The sequence below is a fragment of the Chiloscyllium plagiosum genome, chromosome 13 (assembly GCF_004010195.1).
Source record: "Chiloscyllium plagiosum isolate BGI_BamShark_2017 chromosome 13, ASM401019v2, whole genome shotgun sequence".
In the NCBI taxonomy this organism is placed as follows: domain Eukaryota; kingdom Metazoa; phylum Chordata; class Chondrichthyes; order Orectolobiformes; family Hemiscylliidae; genus Chiloscyllium; species Chiloscyllium plagiosum.
The window spans coordinates 13,408,625-13,428,626 of NC_057722.1; the positions used below are offsets into that span (position 1 = coordinate 13,408,625).

The window sequence follows — 20,002 nt, forward strand, 5'->3', positions numbered from 1 at the left end:
TGGCATCATCTGCAAACTTACTAACTGTACCTCTTATGCTCACATCCAAATCATTTATGTAAATGACAAAAAGTAGAGGACCCAGCACTGATCCTTGTGGCACTCCACTGGACACAGGCCTCCAGTCTGAAAAACAACCCTCCACCAACACCCTCTGTCTTCTACCTTTGAGCCAGTTCTGCATCCGTATTACAAGGATTTTCCTTATACAGCTCATTCTGCTATAATGCGACAGTTGTGTTCTTCTGTGACCTTACGCCATAGAGAATTGCGCTGTACAATATTGCTAATAGAAAATCTCTATGCTCATTCAGTAGAAAGTTTGCATTATCCAAACAATGTCCACAATTCATCAATCGCGTTATAGCCAATTCATGCTGACAAATGCACATTATAGCAGAACAACCTGTATCTAAACTAAAACTCTTATTTTTGTGGAAGGGGAGCATGAAAATTATTACTCTTGCGAAAGATAATCTGAACAGGTGCTGTCTCAAATAAATCTGGATGCCACGAATCACTTAGAATCATATTTTCAGACAATTAGCCATAACACACAATGTCAGATAGAAACATGCCAACAATGTTGTGACATTGAGGAATTACTCTAAAGTGCCAGAAATAGCATCAACTAATGTAAATTAAAAACTTGCTTTCACTCAGTTGAGAACTTACCATGTATGTGACATATATAAGCATGCAAAATAGTGAAAGGCATTGGATGTTGATATGGCACAGTTGAGAAAAGCAGGAACCCAGAACAGGACAGGGGTAGTGTTGAGAAAGTCTATTTATGCATAGTAATATGTGTTAATTGCATATTAATTAAGTCATTAACTACAGAGGTGGAAGGCATTGAAATAATAAATACTTAGAGCACTTACAAAGAGACATTAAGATTTTCTCTTTAGCCACAGCATCCCTTTAACACACTGTTACCTGATTAATTTGGTTATTGTTTAACTGAGATTACGACTGCCTGAAAGGGTAGTAGAAACAGGTTGACTTGTAACTTAGCAAATAAAGAAATATATTCTAAAAATGTTTGCAGTATGGTTAATTTACAGCAGTAGAGTGGCAACTGCTGTATTAGTTAGTTTTCCAACGGGCCACATGTTCTCCTTCCAAAGCTGTAAGATTCTACAGACTGAATGTTAAGGGCCATCTGCAGATGGGAAAATGGATATGTGAACACATAAATTAGGGTGCCCTTCCATCATTGACATGCCCACTTGCCAACCCATCTGAAATAACTTTAAACGGCTGCTACCCCATCACTGAGTCACCACTTATTTACATGTGGGGAGTCCTTGACATTGATCCAGCTCCCTCAGAAGCAGCTCTCAGAATGAACAGAACCTCTGACATTCCTGTTTACATCTATCAGCCAGGGCTCCCAAATTGGACCAGATTAACAGCCCCAATCAGGGAACTCATATTCTGTGAGGTCCATCTGGCTGATCTCATTATCATCGCTATAACCCTCCCCCTTTGAGTCTGAGGACATAGGCTGGTTCTTTCTGTTGTGACTTCTCCTGGCGTGTTTTGGCACCGGGTCAAATTCCTCCAACTTGGCCTCTGATATGGACTGCATGTAAGGCACAGTAGCTCATTTATTATGCTTGCTCTTGAAGCATCTCGGAAAAAAATCATTCTCTTCTTCAGGTAGAGCATGGACAGGAATGGTTGTTACAGGTGCCGGGATTTAGAACAGAGAAGATGGCAAAAGAAGTGGGGGTGTGGCATTGTTAGTCAAGGACAGTATTACGCCTGCAGAGAGGATGTTTGAAGTCTAATCAATTGAGGTAGTATGGGCTGAGATTAGAAACAGGAAAGGAGAGGTCACCCTCTTGGGAGTTTTCTAGGCCTCCAAATAGTTCCAGAGATTTAGAGGAAAGGATAGCAAAGATGATTCTCGATAGGACTGAGGGTGACAGGGCAGTTGTTATGGGGGACTTCAACTTCCCAAATATTGACTATAGTTCAAGTAGTTTACATGGGTCAGTTTTTGGTATTGGGTAATTAACCTGGCCAGGTAGGTGAACACTTTGGTGATAGTGACCACAATTCAGTTATGTTTAATTTAATGCTGGAAAGGGATAGGTATACACCAGAGGGGAAGAGTTACAGCTGAGGGAAAGACAAGTACGATGCAATTAGACAAGATTTAGGATGCGTAGGATGGGAAACTGCAGGGAATGGGCATGATAGAAATGTGGAGCTTATTCAAGGAACAGTTACTGTGTGTCCTTGTTAAGTACGTACCTGTCAGACAGGGAGGAAGTTGTCAAGTGCAGGAGCTGTGGTTTACTAAAGAAGTTGAATCTTTTGTCAAGAGGAAGAAGAAGGCTTATGTTTGGATGAGATGTAAAGGCTCAGCTGGGGTAATTGAGAGCTAGAAGGTAGCCAGGAAAGACCTAAAGGGAGATCTAAGACGAGCAAGGAGAAAACATGAGAAGTTGTTGGCGGAGAGGATCAGAGAAAACCCTAAAGCTTTCTCTCGGTATATAAGGGATAAAAGAATGACGAGAATAAGATTAGGGCCAATCGAGGACAGTAGTGGGAAGTTGTGCATGGAGTCAGATGAGATAGAGGAAGTGCTAAATGAATGTTTTTTGTCAGTATTCACACTGGAAAAAGACAGTGTGGCTGTCAGAGATGTTCTTGATGTATGGTAGTGTGGCTAGTTCTTTGGGTTGCGGCATGTCCTCTTTCTGTTGTCTTTCCCTTAGGCATCTGTAGATGCCTAAGGGAAAGACAACAGAACGAGGACATGCCGCAACCCAACTACCATACATCAAGAACATCTCTGAAATGACAGCCAGACTACTGTGACCACTAGGACTTATAACAGCACACAAACCAAGCCACTCTCAGACAACAACTCACCAGAACGAAGGACCCGATACCCAGCATGAGCAAAACTAACGTAGTGTATAAAATCCCATGCAAGGACTGCACAAAACACTATATAGGACAAACAGGAAGACAGCTAACGATCCGCATCCACGAACATCAACTAGCCACGAAACGACACGACCAGCTATCCTTAGTAGCCACACACGGAGACAACAAGCAACATGAATTTGACTGGGACAACACTACCATTATAGGGCAAGCGAAACAAAGAACAGCCAGGGAATTCCTAGAAGCATGGCACTCATCCACAAACTCCATCAACAAACACATAGACCTGGACCCAATATACCGGCCACTACAGCGGACAGCTGAAACTGACAACCGGAAGCGGCAGGGACAGGCCACTATAAATGCTGGAGAAAACACCACAGAAGCTCCCAAGCACTGAGGATGTCACCTAGACAGGGGACGAAACGTTTGCAACAAAAACTTCCAGCTCGGCGAACAGAACCACAGCAACGAGCACCCAAGCTACAAATCTTCTCACAAACTTTGAGTATGGAAACAGGCCTTTCAGCCTAACAAGTCCACACCAACCCTCGAAAGAGTAACCCATCCAGACCCAGTCCTCTACCCTATATTTACCTCCTGACTAGTGCATCTAATGTTATGGGCAATTTATCATGGCCAATTCACCAAATCTCCGCATCTTTGAACTGTGGGAAGAAACCAGAGCACCCAGACGAAACCCACACAGACACGGGGAGAACGTGCAAACTCCACACAGTCACGCAAGGTGGGAATTGAAACCAGGTCCCTGGCACTGTGAGGCAACAGCATGGGTGCCACCATGCCACCCACAATGGGATCTATCCTAGGGTTTTCTGGGAAGCCAGGGAGGATATTGCCGAGCCTTTGGCTTTGATCTTTATGTCATCATTGTCTACAGGAATAGTACCAGAAGACTAGAGGATAGCAAATGTTGTTCTCTTGTTCAGGAAGGGGAGTAGAGACAACCCTGGTAATTATACACCAGTGAGCCTTACTTCGATTGTGGGTCAAGTGTTGGAAAAGGTTATAAGAGATAGGATTTATCTCATCTCGTTTGGAATAAGTTGATTAGGGATAGTCAGCACGGTTTTGTGAAGGGTAGATCAAGTCTCACAAACCTTATTGAGTTCTTTGAGAAGGTGACCGAATAGGTGGATGAGGGTAAAGCTGCAAATGTGGCGTATGTGGATTTCAGTAAGGCATTTGATAAGGTTCCCCATGGTAGGCTACTGCACAAAATACGGAGGCATGGGATTGAGGGCAATTTGGTGGTTTGGATCAGTCATTGGCTAGCTGAAAGAAGAAAGACAGTGGTAGTTGATGGGAAATGTTCATCCTGGAGTTCAGTTATTAGTGATGTACCCCAAGGATCTGTTTTGAGTCCACTGCTAGTTGTCATTTTTATAAACAACCTGGATGATGGTGTAGAAGGATAAGTTAGTAAACTTGCAGATGACACGAAGGTCAGTGCAGTTGTGGATAGTGCAGAAGGATGTTGTAGGTTACAGAGGGACATAGATAAGCTGCAGAGCTGGGCTGAGAGGTGGCAAATGGAGTTTAATGCAGAAAAAGTGTCAGGTGATTCACTTTGGAAGGAGTAACAGGAAGGCAGATGGGCTAATGGTAAGATTCTTAGTAGTGCAGATGAGCAGAGAAATCTTGATGTCCATGTATGTAGATCCTCAAAGATGCCACCCAGGTTGATATGGCTGTTAAGAAGGGATATAGTGTGTTAGCTTTTATTAGTAGAGGGATCAAGTTTTGGAAGCATGCAGTCATGCTGCAGCTATACAAAACTCTGGTGTGACTGCTCTTGGAGTATTGTGTGCAGTTCTGGTCACCGCATTATAGGAAGGATGTGAAAGCTTTGGAAAGGATTCAGAGGAGATTTACTAGGATGTTGCCTGGTATGGAGGGAAAGTCTTATGAGGAATGTTGAGGGACTTGAGGCTGCTTTTGTGAGAGAGAAGAAGGTTGAGAGTAAACTGGACTGGTTTGATGACTTAATTGAGACATACAGATAATCGGAGGGTTAGATAGGATGGACAGTGAGAGCCTTTTTCCTTGGATGGTGATAGCTAGCACGAGGTGGCATAGCTTCAAATTGAGGGGTGATAGATATAGGACAGATGTCAGCAGTAGGTTCTTTATACAGAGAGTAGTGGGGGGGGGGGGGGGGGGGGGGGTGGAATGCACTGCCTGCAACAGTAGTAGGCTCACGAACTTTACGGGAATTTAAGTGGTCATTGGATAGACATATGGACGAGAATGGAATAGTGTAGGATAGATGGGTTTCAGATTGGTTTCACAGATCGGCACAACATTGAGGGCCGAAGGTCCTGTACTGTGCTGTAATGTTCAATGTTTATTGGTGGCAAAGGTGTTGAAGTGGCGACACTGCCATGTCCATTTCAGATTCTGACATATCCTCAAAGCTTGATGCACGGGGAGAAAGCGTGAGTTCTGGAACAGTCAGAAAGGCTGTTGAGGAGCCGAGTGCATTTTGCTCCCACTCTATTTGTGAGTTTGAAACTCTCACATGGTCAGGACTGTTGCCCCTACTCAAAGTTTATACATCGCTGGACTTGACCTCATGGCGACAATGCCTCTTATCCATGCAGAGTTAATCCCCTAGTTCCGACAAATTTCCTTTCATGAAGTAAACTGTCTCTTTTGCTTCATGGACTCTGGAGTTTGGCACTGGCTTTCCTCATGCTGTTTCCCCCTCTCCCCTATGTCTGGGAAGATCAGATTTTAACTGGTGTGGAATCTTCTCTCCATTAGCAACTCTGTTGGAGCTATCCTTGATTTTGCATGAGCAGTGGTCCTATAATCAAATAGGAACTGAGACCGTTTTGTATCTAGTGAAGCTGTAGGCTTTTTTTTAGGCTTGCCTTTGACGTTTGGACTGCTCCTTCTGTCACATAATGGATGATGCACAGTACGGAGTTGTCCTTATATGTTGAAACCCATTGGACCTTAGGAAATATTCAAAATCCCTGCTGGTAAACAATGGCCTATTATCTGTGACCAACATTTTCAGGAGTCCGAAAATGGAAAGGATGTGCACAGTTTTTCTATCATTGTCCTTGTGTCTGCTGAATGAACTCGATGTACTTTGAGTAGGTATCCACAATGTCTAAGAACACCGAGCGCATGCAAGGGCCTGCATAGTTGACGTGCAATTGAGTGCAGGGTTTACTCTGCCATTCCCATGAAGTGGAGATGCTGCTGATGATAGAAGCACTTTTGACTACAAATCCATCAGGAAGTGGTCAGCACGTAGTGTCCTTGAGACCTTTTGGGAAAAGGAGAGGTGGATCCTGTTGAGCGGTTCAATGGGCAGACTGTCAGTCATTTGGCAGAATGCCTCATCACCAGAACTTTCCAACAAGCACCAAGACATGGCTTGGCTGGTGGTGAGAAGGGCTCTGCCTGTGAGATCCTTTATGTACGCCTGGAATCTCTGCCGCACCACAAGCTGCCCTCGAAGCGATTGCGGGGGGGATGAGACTGTCACACACCTCCTTCTGGAATGTGCCTACGCAAAGCAAGTCTGGAGAAGAATGCAGTGATGTTTGTCAAGGTTCGTCCCGAGCAGCTCCATGACGCGGGACTCCATGCTCTACGGTCTGTTACCCGGGTCGCACACCAAGATGAACATCAACTGTGTTTGGAGGATCATCAACTCGGTCAAAGACGCTCTTCGGTCTGTCCAAAACCTGTTGATCTTCCAGGTGAAGAAGCTGACCCTGACTGAGTGTTGCGGACTGGCACATTCCAAGGTCCAGGACTACGTGTTGAGGGATGCGCTAAAGCTTGGGGCAGCTGCCGCCAAGGTGCAGTGGGGAAAGACCACCGTGTAACGTCTGCCAGCCAAAGAAGAACAGGGGGCCTACTCAGTAAGTGGGCTCCGCTGACGCCTCAGCTAAATATATGGATGGTAAACACACAGACCTGTATATACGAATGATTAATTCCGATCTCTGTATGTAAAGAAATGGAATGTATACGTATGTATGGCATCACCAATTTTATAAATATCAAAATAATTTATGAGTAAAGTACATTTTTAAAATTAAAAAAAATCTTGCTGATGGTAGTAAGTTTTGTCCTTGTTGATAAGCTGGGTACTGCCCTACCACCATGGCTATGTCTGCATCCAGTCCTGGCCACCAGACATAACATCTTGCCAATCTCTTCATTTTGGAAACACCTGGATGACCCTGGTAGATTTCAGCCAGTATCTGGCAGCGGCCTTTGCGCAGGATAATTATCCTTGTTTCCCTGTGACAGTGCACCATCCTCTACCGTCATCTGGTCTCTGGTTGTGAAAACCCTTCAGGTTCCCCCATCACCATCAGATATTTTAGTTTTGTCAAGATCGGATCTTCCTGTGTCCAAAGCCTGATTTTGTCAGCTGTGACTGGAAGTCTGCCCAGAAAATTTAAAACCATAATGGACTCTTCCAGTGGTGTATCTGCCAGCGGGAGGTGGCTCAATGCATCTGCATTTTCTACTTGGCCTCCCAGACAGTATTCCAACTTGTAATTGTTCGCAGTTACTATTAGAGCCCACCGCTGAATTCGGCCTGAAGCTATGAGTGGCACTTGCTTGTCTCATTAAGTAGACCTAGGAGAAAGTGAGGATTGCAGATGCTGGAGATCAGAGCTGAAAAATGTGTTGCTGGAAAAGCGCAGCAGGTCAGGCAGCATCCAAGAAGTAGGAGAATCGATGTTTCGGGCATAAGCCCTTCTTCAGGAATGAGGAAAGTGTGCCGAGCAGGCTAAGATAAAAGGTAGGGAGGAGGGACTTGGGGGAGGGGCGTTGGGAATGCGATAGGTGGGAAGGAGTTTAAGGTGAGGGTGATAGGCCGGAGAGGGTGTGGGGGCAGAGAGATTGGGAAGAAGATTGCAGGTCAAGAAGGTGGTGCTGAGTCTAAGGGTTGGGACTGAGATAAGGTGGGAGGAGGGGAAATGAGGAAGCTGGAGAAATCTGAGTTCATCCCTTGTGATTGGAGGGTTCCTAGGCGGAAGATGAGGCCTATGTGAGGGACAGGGTAATTATCCAGCTGTGAAAAGCTGTTTACCGTTCATTTAAAATCCCCGCAAAGGCAAACTGACCAATTAGGCTTCAAGGTCGATATTACAGCAAACTGGACCGGTTTGATGATTCTTTCGTTTTCAAGCCTTCTGATTCCTGTCTCTAGTTTTACCATAGGTAAATGGAACTGTATGGGCCTTGTAGAATCGTGGATTTGTTTCCTGGTCGCCACGCAAGGTGGCCTTATCTCCTCTAATAGTGCCTAGAACTTCCTAAAAACTTCTGGTGTTTTAATTTGGACTTCATTCAGGCAGCCATTTTCTAATCGAAAAATGTTGAGCCAATGGAGATGAATCTCAACCAATTTCATCACATCAAGCTTGGGGCCAAGCCTTTTACTACAGTCAATGGGAACTGAACCAGATACTTCTCATAGAGACCATAACCAAAGTTATATCCTTAATCTGTCAAGGTTCCCTGGTATAACCTCTCAGTCTAGCTGAGATTTTGCACAAAGGTCAGTGTTGGAATCCAGAGCAAAGTTTGTTAAAGATTGTTTTTGTCATCACTGAAGTGTCTGGTATCGACCTTCATTAGAAATGTTGACCATTTAACCAGACGTTTATTTTGATTGGTTCTGATTTGGATGTTGCTAAGCAATTCTACCAGATGTAGTTCGAAACCAGATGTAGATGGACTTTCCATGGTGTGCAGTCTCCATTTCCATCAGAATAAACTGCAACTTTTGCCTCATTCCCCAACAATAAAGCGAGTTGTGGTGCCTGTTTGAAGTCCAGATGGGCTTCAGCTAGTAGACGCTTTTGAATGGTTACGTCATTAATCCCACATACCAAACAGTCTCTCAGTATTTCAGTAAGCATTAAACCAAAGTCACATGCCTCTGCCAGTTGTCTTAACCTCGTCAAAAATCTCGATATGGATTCCCCTGGTTCTTGAATTGCCGAATAAAACTGATAGTCTCAGAATAGAGAAGGTATGGAGTTGTAATATTCCTTAACCAAATCCACCTACTCTTGAAAGGTTTTGGTATCTGGTGCTTCAGGGAAAGTCAGGCTCCTAATAACCTGAAAAGCTGTGTGTCCACAAGCTGTCAAGGGAATTATTTGTTGCTGCTCATCTGCTCCAATGAAATTTTCCAGCAACAAATAACATTCTTTCTACATACTGGGCCCAGTCTTTAATGTCAGAATCGAATGAGTTAAGCTTCCCAAATAACGGCATGATGACAAAAATGCTTAACCCAACTCAAAGCTGACTGTTGCACATGAATTTCTTTCGGAGTGCGCTTTTCTCTCATCACCACTGAAATAACTCCACAGAGGCCAGTATACCATGTCCAAGTCACCCTTTATTAACATATGGAGAATCCTTGACACTAATCCATCTTCCTCAGAGTCAGCTCTCAGAGTGAACAGGACACCTGACAATTGATTAACAGGCCCAATCAGGGAACTCATATTCTTTGACGTCTATCTGACTGACCTTGTTACAATCGTTACACTACTCTTCTCTATCCTGCCATGATTTTACAGGCATGAGGGAGCCATTGAATGGGTTGCCTCTTCATGGCCCAATTCTAGCCCCTATTTGCGCAATTAATGCCTAACTGAGAACCAGGTCATTCAACCAGATCACTCATTTAACAGGTACTGATAGGTGTCTACACCCAACTTGTAGATCAGGTGGTTAATCCTGTCCAGTGCAGGTCAATGAAATTGAAGAGATGGATGTCCTCCCCATGGCCTCTGTGCATTGGAAGGGACTACATATCTGCTTTATTAGACATTAAGTTGGAATGGAAGCTAGATTGATAGATAACTGAAATACCAGAAATGCTTTGCAACTTGGAAAGTCAAGTGATGCCCATTTTTGGTGACACAGAAAAATATTGCTGGCAGAGCAGTGAAATTGTTTCATTATTCAGTCAGAGTAGCATTAAGAATCTTTGCGTTAAAGAAAAAACGCCAGATGATAGCCCTCAGAGCCGTAGTTTGCTACAGATTGGTGAAAGCAGTGCAACTGCAGTAATCCTGAGCTAGAATACAGAAAACATATTTTCCAACATACAGCACCTTATATTAACATAAACTAAACTCCATCTGCCGCTCCTCAGCCCATTGGTCCATCTGACCAAGATCCTGTTGTATTATGAGGTAATATTCTTCACTGTCCACTACACCCCCACTTTTGGTGTCACCTGCAAACTTATTAACTATACCTCCTATGTTCACATCCAAATCATTTATATAAATGATGAAAAGCAGTGGCTCCAGCATTGATACTAGTGGCACAACACTGGCATCCAGTCTGAAAGGCAACCCTCCACCACCACTGTCTACCTTCTACCTTCGAGCCAGTTCTGTATCCAAATAGCGAGTTCTCCCTGTATTCCATGTGATCTAACTTTGCTAACCAGTCTACCATGAGGAACTTTGTTGAGTGCCTTTCTGAAGTCCATCCAGATCACGTGCACCTCTCTTCCCTCATCAATCTTCTTTGTTACTTCTTCAAAAAACTCAATCAAGTTCATGAGACATGACTTCCCAAAACAAGCCATGTTGACTATTCCTAATCATCCCTCCCTTTCCAAATACATGTAAATCCTGTCCCTCAGGATTCCCTAGAACAACTTGCCCACCACAGATGTCAGGCTCACCAGCCTATAATTCTCTGGCTTTTCCTTACCAATTTTCTTAAATAGTGGCACCAGGTTTGCCAATCTCCAATCTTCTGGCACCTCACCTGTGGCTATCAATGATACAATATCTCAGTAAGGAGTCCAGCAATCACTTCCCTAGCTTTCCACAGAGTTCTAGGGTACACTTGATCAAGTCCCAGGGATTTATCTATCTTTATGTGTTTTAAGAATCCAGCACCACCTCCTCTGTAATATGGATATTTTTCGAGAGGTTGCTATTTATTTCCCCTCATTCTCTTTCTTCCATATTCTTCTCCACAGCAAACACTGATGGAAAATACTCCTTTAGTATCTCCCCGATCTCCTGCCGTTACATGCATAGGTAGCCTTGCTGATCTTTGAGGTGCCCTATTCTCTCTTTAATTACCCTTTTGTCCTTAATGTTTTGTAGTATCCCTTTGGATTTTCCCTAACCCTATTTGCCAATGCTATCGCGTGTCTCCATTTTGCTCTCCTGACCTCCCTCTTAAGTATAGTCCTACTGCTTTTATACTTTTCCAGGGATTCACTTGATATGTGTTGTCTATAGCTGACATGCACTTCCTTTTTGTTCTTGACCAAAACCTCAATTTCTCTTGTCATCTAGCATTCCCTGCACCTATCAGCCTTGCCCTTCATCCTAATAGGAACATACTGTCTCTGGACTCACGTTATCTAATTTTCCCATTTTCCAGCTGTCTGTTTACCTGCAACAACCTTTGAAAATTCTTGCCTAAAGATGACCTTCCTCCAATTTAGAACTTCAGATCCAGTCTATCCTTTTCCATCACCATTTTGAAACAAATAGAATTATGGTCACTGGCCCCAAAGTGCTCCCCCACTAACACCTCAGTCACCTGCCCTGACTTGTTTCCCAATAATAAGTCAGGTTTTGCTCCTTCTCTAGTAGGTACATCCACGTACTGAATCAGAGGTTTTTTTGTTTGTACACATCTAACAAATTCCCCTCCATCCAAGCGATTAAAACTATGGCAGTCCCAGTCTATGTTTGGAAAGTTAAAATCCCATACCATAACCACCCTATTATTCTTACAGATAATGAGATTTCCTTACAAATTTCTTATCAATTTCCCAATGACTATTGGGGGGAGGATCGATAGTACAATCCCAATAAGGTGATCATCCCTTCCTTATTTCTCAATTACACCCAAATAACTTCCCTGGTTATATTCCAGAGAATATCCGCCTTAAATATAGCCACAATGTTATCGCCTATCAAAACTGTCACCCTCCCTTCTCTCTTGACCCCCTTTTTATTCTTCCCACAGCATTTGTATTCTGGAACATTAAGCTGCCAGTCCTGTCCATCCCTGAACCATGTCTCTGTAATTGCTTTGATATCCTAGTCTCATGTTCCTAACCATGCCCTGAGTTCACCTGCCTTCCCTGTTCGGCCTCTTGCATTGAGGTAAATGTCATTTAATTTATCAGTGTGACCTCATTCTCGACTTTGTTCCTGCCTGCCCTGTCTGTTTGACTTACTCTTTTTCCCAGCTGTACCAGTCACAGACTGAGCTCTTTCCTCACTATTTCCCTGGGATTCAACCCTCTCCCTAAATAGTTTAAATCCTCCTGAGCAATTCTAGCAAATCTCCCCTCCAGTATATTAGTCCACTTCCAATTCAGCTGCAATCCGTCCTTCTTGTACAGGTCACTTCTATCCCAGAAGACATTCCCATGATTCAAAAATGTGAACCCTTTTCACCTGCACCAGCTCCTCAGCCATGCATTGATCTGCTCTATCCTCTATTCCTACCCTCACTAGCATAGCACCGGGAGAAATCCAGATATTATTACTCTTGAAAGCCTACTTTTTAAATTCCTTCTGAACTTCCTATATTCTCTCTTCAGAATCTTTTCCCTTCCTATGCTGTTAGTTCCAATGTGTACAATCACCTCCTGCTGGTCCCTCTTCCCTTAGAGAATATTCTGCACCCTCTCCAAAACATCCTTGATCCTAGACCCAGGGAGGCAACACACCATTCTGATTTTTCACTGCCAGCTGCAGAAACGCCTGTCTGTCCCTCTGACTGGAGTCCCTATCATAATCAATTGTTTGGAACCTGACTTACCCATTGTTACATTAGAACTAATCTCGGTACAAGAAACCTGACTGTCAGTGCTACATTCCCCTGAAAGTCCATCACCCTGTACATTTTCAAGAACAGCTATTTGTTTCAGATGGGGATAACCACAAGAGACTCCTGTACTACCTGCTTCCCTCTCCTACCTTTCCTGGTAATAACTCATCTATCTGACTATCTGGGGTTTATCTCCCTCCCTATAATTGCCATCCATCATAGCCCCTAGCTCCTGTAAATTCCTCATTGCCTCTGTCACTCTAACCGATCAATGAGATCTGACAGGATTCACAAACAAACACATTTCCTGCAGATATATTCATCCATAATACAAAACTCTCCCTAACCTCCTACATCTGACAGGAAGAGCACACCATTCTACTAAACACCATCTTTGCACCTTAAGAATGTACAGATCAAGAAAATAGCATAGTCTTACTGCTCTAAAAACAATACTCCAGGCTAACTTAGTACCTACATTTTATATTTTTAAAGTTTAATCAAGAGACAGATCTCAATAACATATAATTAAAAAAAACCTCTACTCCCTATTGTAGATTTACAAAAGAATAACTGTAAGGTTACAGTTTGAAAGCACACCTAACTCCTCCCGAGCTGAGAGCTCCCACACACAGCCTTTTCCAAGGTCAGCTGTGAATTTCACTTTTTGATTATTTTTCTTAGAAGGAACTCTGATGTCCAGACAGCAAAGGCAGCAGCTATGCATGTTACTGCTGGGTCAGACAGCAGTGTAGGTTTCCTGCTCTGTTTGAATTGCTGCCTATGTGGTCACTGCCTTTGTCTTTATTCCTCCTTGTTAAAGTGCTGTTGTTTGTGTGGTGACTTATGAAACAGGGGGCTCCATTGTCAACACATGTAAACTCAGTTAGATCATAACAGTTTCCACCCTACCCCTTCTTGCTCTGTCAAACAAGACCCCATTGCATCTCTCCAGGATCTACGAACTAAGCTCCATAGAGATTCCAGACTTGCCCAGGTATGGGAGAATTCATGATTCCTCTTCATCCGATACTCCCTACAATACCAGATATGTCCAGTGATCTTGATGGGGTGCCTGGCTTCCAATTGGCTGGCATCTCCATAAGTTGGAACTTCCTCTCGCAAATGTGGCTTATGCTAATTAAAGAGCTAGCATCCGGAAAATTAAAATGGAGAAAATTGGCCAAAATGAGAACTCCCCAAATCTACAAAGGGTTTCAGGGTGCCTATACTCAGTGTATATTTTAGCCTTATGTTTCTGTGAAATGGTTTTAGCTGTTGTTGCTAATGCTTGTCAAGTTTAATAGATCAACAGATTTTAAATAAACAATTGCATTGTGTACCATATTTCACAGGATATTCTACGTCGTGACATCTTGTACTACAAGAACAGAATAGATGTTGACAATATTCTGGTGGTAGACATAAACGATGGAAAAGATTGGGAATTCAATGTCAAGGTTAAAAATGCTTTCAAAATTCAAAGTAAGCTTGTAGATGATGAGGTGCATCTATTCTGTGCAAAGAAATCTTCAGAGAAACTGCTGTGGCTTCATGCCTTTGAGGATGAAAGAAAACTGGTTAGAAATGATGAAGAATCAGGTAAAATATGGTTTATGCTTGAGTTAAGAATACTTGTAGTTTGGCCTATGGCAAACGGGATTCTGTGCAGCAAATCAATAATTGGTTAACATGAGACCAAGCTCTAAGTCACTCTTGATCTCTCAAAAAGGTTAACTTTTGCCATGAACTGACAAGAATCCCATTTGATGGATCTATCCTTCTATGTATCCTTCTATGTATCCTCTCTGAGGTAGATAGAGTTAAAAATCACACAACACCAGGTTATAGTCCAACAGGTTTAATTGGAAGCACACTAGCTTTCGGAGCAACGCTCCTTCATCAGGTGATAGTGGAGGGCTCAATCCTAACACAGAATTTATAGCAAAAATTTACAAGTGTGATGTAACTGAAATTATACATTGAAAAATTGATTGTCTGTTAAGCCTTTCATCTGTTAGAATACAGTGATAGTTTCACTTCTTTCATTTTTAAAAAGTTGCATTTGCGGGTTAGCTGTTAACAATAGTGTTAGCTAGACAATATGTTGAAGGTGTTGGCCCCTGTGTTTTCTGTCTATGCAATGATGTTTAGATTGTTTCTAATCTAAAAAGTGAGATAATGGAGTTTTACATAAATTCATGCAGTTTTTGAGCTCAGAGTTCGACATGAATGCATGCAGTTTTTGAGCAAAGTACAATGGGGCTGATAAAGACAGCTCACCACTGCCATCTCCAGGGTAACTGGGGATAGGCAATGAATGCTGGCCGAACCAGTGACAACCCACATCTCATGAATGAACTTTTCAAGCCTGTCTGAACCCAAGAAGCAGCTCTGCATAAAGATGCTATGTTTTATTACAGTAACTCTGATTGTTTTGCTTACGCAAAATTCCTGTGTCTTCTGGCCGATTAGTTACACTAGTGGCTCTAAAAATATGTTAGTAAACAATAGAGAGAAGGGTGGAAGTTACAGTCGGTCCTGATATGACGTGATAGTTCCATTGTTGTGCGATCTTGCTTTATAAGAAAATCATGCAATAGCCAAGCCATTTAAACAAGTGGGGCCAGAGTTGTATTATAGCCCATACAGGTAAGGAAAGTTCACGTTCTACAAATAACAGTCTAAATTATTCAATCGCGTGAAAGTCAATTTGCGCTGAAGAAACATGCTTTATGTCAGAACCGACTGTACTCCATTACACTGCACCGATCATTTCCCTCTTAAATTCCCATGCGCTGCATGATGAAAGCATTCATTCAAAGCAAAAACAATTGATCTGCCAAGAAGTTAACTCTAAATATACATGTGATATGGTATAGCAGGTAAAGAGAAATGGTTGTGTTTGAAGCTAGAATTTATGTCTGTCTTTCCCAAGATTGAATGTGACATAAGACATTTCAACTGCCTTTCTAAATATAATGTAGAGCGATAGTAGTGGCAGAGTGGAGTTTATGGGCAAATATTGGAACAGCATTGATTCCAAAGCTCTTTCTGTCGAAGGAAAAACTGATGTACTACTGCAAGTATCAAATGCAAGAAAGATTGATCTTTGGAAACCCTTCCCAAAGAGCAACGATGCAATTATACTTGATTGTATGTGACAGGTAGTGACTACATACTCTGAAGATATGTAAAAAGATGGGACTTTAGTAATGTGCCATGGTGGATTTGTGCAACAGCGTCATTTGCTATGCAATTGCTTAAGAAAGAATGGCACATGCTTGTTAATCACTGCAAGTATGGGAACTAGAGTTGAAAAGCATGGTGCTGGAAAGACACAGCCGGTCAGGCAGCATCCGAAGAGTAGGAAAGTCAATATTTCAAGCATGAGATCTTCAATCGGTCGGAGTGAAGGGTGGAATGGATAGGTGGGAAGAAAGATGGACAGGCAGGACAGTTCAAGAAGGTGATGCCTAGTTAGAGGGTGGGGGAGGGGAAATGAGAACACTGTTGAAATCAACATTGATCCCGTGTGGTTGGAGTGTCCCAAGGCAGAAGATGAGGTATTCTTCCTCCAGGCATTGGGTGGCTAGAGTTTGGTGTTGGAGGAGGCCCAGGACTTAGATGTCCTTCGCGGGGTGGGAGGGGGAGTTGAAGTGTTCAGCGACAGGGTGTGTGTGTGTCCCAGGGAAGTTCTCTGAAATGTTCCACAAGTTAGCTTCCTGTTTCTGCAATTTAGAAGAAACCACATCGAGAGCGACGGCCACAGTAAATAACTTGTGTGGAGGTATAGGTAAATCCCTGTTGCATGTGGAAGGATCCTTTGGGGCCTTGGATGGAGGTGTGGGTGTGGTGGCAAGGGAAGGTGGTGGGAGTGGAGGGTGGATTGGTGGGGGGCATGGATCTAACAAGGGAGTTGCGGAGGGAATAATCTCTGTAGATTGTAGATAGGGTTGGGGAGTGGAATATATCCCTGGTGGTGGGGTCTGTTTGTAAGTGGCAGAAATGGCAGAGGATGATGTGTTGTATCCAGAAGTTGGTGGGTGAAAGGTGAGGACAGGGGGTTCTGTGCGTTGTTGTGATTGGAGGGATGAGGTTCAAGGGCGGAGGTGCAGGAAGTGGAGGAGATGCACTGGAGAGCATCATTGACCACTTGGGAGGGGAAATTGTGATCCTTGAAGAAGGAGGCCATCTGGGATATTCTATGATGGAATTGGTCCTCCTGAGAGCAGATGCAGTGGAATCAGAGGAATTGGGAGTAAGGAATTGGGAGCTACAGTTAGGTGTACAAACATTCCAGAGACTTTACCACTCTTTCATTGTTTACTGAATATTTCCATACTCCAAAGAGACATACTCCTCAACACTGAAGCTTCCAATAATTGAAAGATTTGTGCACTGATATCTTCATACGCAATTACTCTTACCCAATCTATGTTTAGAATACATGACCCAAGTACTGACCCATATTATGGATTACAGGTTAGTGGTGTATCTGTAACTGTATCTCCTTCTTCATTACCTCATTTCTACTTTAACAACATCCATGTTAGTGGAAACAATGATTGCATGAATTTGTGACAAGATGAGTTTGACAAGCTGGTCAACACAGTTCCAGATGCGCCTCCAGTTCCTGAACTCAAAACAGCTCTAAAAAGCACCACTTGAAGAATTGAAAAGCAAAAATGATGAATATGCAGGCTTGGTCTTGGAATTTGAGGAACGTGGTCTTATTTGCAATCAGTGGTCTTGTCTGAAAATGCATCAAAATACCTTCATTGAGAAGAAATTTGTTAACTGGCTGATGGAAGTCAAAAATCTTGAAAAAGCTGCAACAATTGATATAGCAAAAGATTTGATGGGCAAAAGTTTTTGAATCCCTTAAATGGAAAAGAATTTGAGACATCAACATATGGTACGGATTGATAGAGCATGCATTTACTGCATCACAAAAACACTGACGTTACAGCAGAGTATGATGAAATTTCTGCTTTTAAACATGCTGGAACTATAGAGACTTCAACTCGGAAGCTATTCTCATTACATCTGATGGCAAGTTTATAGATTACAAACCCATGATGAACAGTCCAGTTTTTGATGAATACAGTGAACTTGCAACTAAGCTACAATGGTTGAATGTTGAAAGTCTCACAGGGAATGAGAAGTCAGTTTTCTTCATCAATGTGTACATCATATTAGCTATTCATGGAACTATTAAATGAGGATCAGTAAAAAAAACATGTGGCGGAGATATAATTTTTTAAAAATTCTGCAAGTTACATGATTGGTGGAGAAGTTTTTACATTGCAAGATATTGAAAATGGTGTACTTCATGGAACCGAAAAGGCATAGATCAGAGATCAAAACCATTCTTAAAGGGCAATCCATGTTTTAAGCTCACCACTGAATGAATAACACAACAAAGTGATTCCAAGATGGTGACAGAATAGGAGCCCTCAGCTGGAGCTTGTCCACTCTGTCCATTTCTTTTCTTTTCTCTTTTTTTCATCGTTTGTGTTTTTTTCCCTTCTTTCTTCTCAGTGACGTCCTCAGCACAAACCTGGCATGGTGATCTCTCGGCTCAGTGTGGTGGTCTCCCAGCCCCGTTTGACAGCCAGGTGTGGCAGTGTCCCGGCTCAGCATGACGGTCTCTTGGTGGCCTGACATGGCAGTCCCTCGGTGGCCTGGTGTGGTGGTCTTTCAGCCTGGATGGCCTCCGTGGATATACAGCCTTGAGCTAGTTCCAGAGTGACCTTGAGAGCCTCGAGGTAACCCCAGTGTGGTCTGGATTTAAGACCTGACATGGACTAGAGGCTAGATGCCAGCTGTAAATGATGACTTGTTAACTTTACACTGTATACATTTGAGTACATGTGACAATAAAGCTAATTCTAATTATAATTTGGACTTTAGACTCATTGTGTGCTCATAATAGTTCAAGACACCAACAAATTGGAGAACATCATGAGGCCACAGTGTTTTTCAGTCTCTTTCAGGATGTCATCTTGGAACATCCTTACCTCTAAGAGCATCAAATGAATGGGAAAGGTGAAGATAGAGACTTCTCTCAAGATTCTATTATGTTTTGTTCTTCTCACTCTGACAAACACAGAACACAAAGTACCTTTAACAACTCCTTCAATGTACCAGCCACTTTCTTTTATATGGAAGAAAACCCCTACCTCAATGCCAGTAGCCATGATCAAGATAACATCCATCCGACATTATCTGTAAGGAGAAACACAGCAACATACCAAGGTTGATGAAGTTAATGATTAACATGTAAATAAAGGCAGAATCCACAAAACAAATAACATGATGAGCCAATCACAAAAATCTTTCACAAGTCAATTGTCATTTTGTAATCTAAACTGCACTGAAGTGCCCCTTCCATAATGACGGTGAAAGAAAGGTGTATTACAATGACAGAAGAAAGACACTGGAGAAAGAGATGCTGAAAACCACAATATTATTTAAGGGAACAGAATTCACTTTGGTAAATAAAGAATACCCGCACTTGTTTCTTGAAATTGTTACATTTTCTCCTTGTGAGTGACAAAGTCTCTTCCTGTGGTAAGTAATCCACCCCAACAATTACAGAAAATTTTCCAGCTACACATTTAGCTCGATATTACATTGTTATTAATGAGACATTCTTTCTTTCCATTACTTACCTTAGTTTAAATATCAAATACCTCAGATTGAATTGGATTACTTTGTACTTATTAAAAATAAAGACATTTGAAAACTTATTCCAAAAGTTTTGAGTTGCATTAATATATTACACTATGTTACTTTTTAAAGGCTTTGTCATCACGGAAGCCCAAAGACAGAAGGCGAAAATTCTTGCAAAAAAGCCAATGAAGAAGAAAAGAGGTGATTTGCTGATATTAAATAAATAAATCCTAGACATCCATTCTGGAAATAAAACAGAAGATATGAAGCAGCCACTAAATTTCTGTGTGCAATGCAAAACTTTATTATAAATTAGATGGGAAAGATTTTCTCTTATATCATGTATAATGAAATTGCAATCGATTTTGAAGAATAGATTTATAATTTTGTTCTGCATTAACGCACAGAGAAAATGATTTGGCTATTTTTGAGAGCAGTTGAAGTTTTTCTGTTTACTAAAAACTCAAGTTATGCTCTTACTGATTTTTTAAAGTATTAAGTGTTTACTAAATTCAATTGTAACGATAGACAAGACAGAACAATTATTTAAAATTATGCTCAAGTTTGGTCC

At 42.2% G+C, this 20,002-nt stretch overlaps 1 protein-coding gene across 1 annotated transcript in view; it reads left to right on the top strand.

The window, feature by feature from the left end:
- The window catches only part of LOC122556295 (rho guanine nucleotide exchange factor 4-like), an 84,402-nt gene extending 64,744 nt beyond the window's left edge, over positions 1–19,658 (top strand). Inside the window, exons 9-10 of the mRNA XM_043702924.1 lie at positions 14,109–14,355; positions 19,561–19,658. Of these exons, the coding sequence (XP_043558859.1) occupies positions 14,109–14,355; positions 19,561–19,658 (345 nt within the window). The remainder of the gene's footprint in view (positions 1–14,108; positions 14,356–19,560) is intronic.
- The last annotated feature ends 344 nt before the right edge of the window (positions 19,659–20,002 follow it).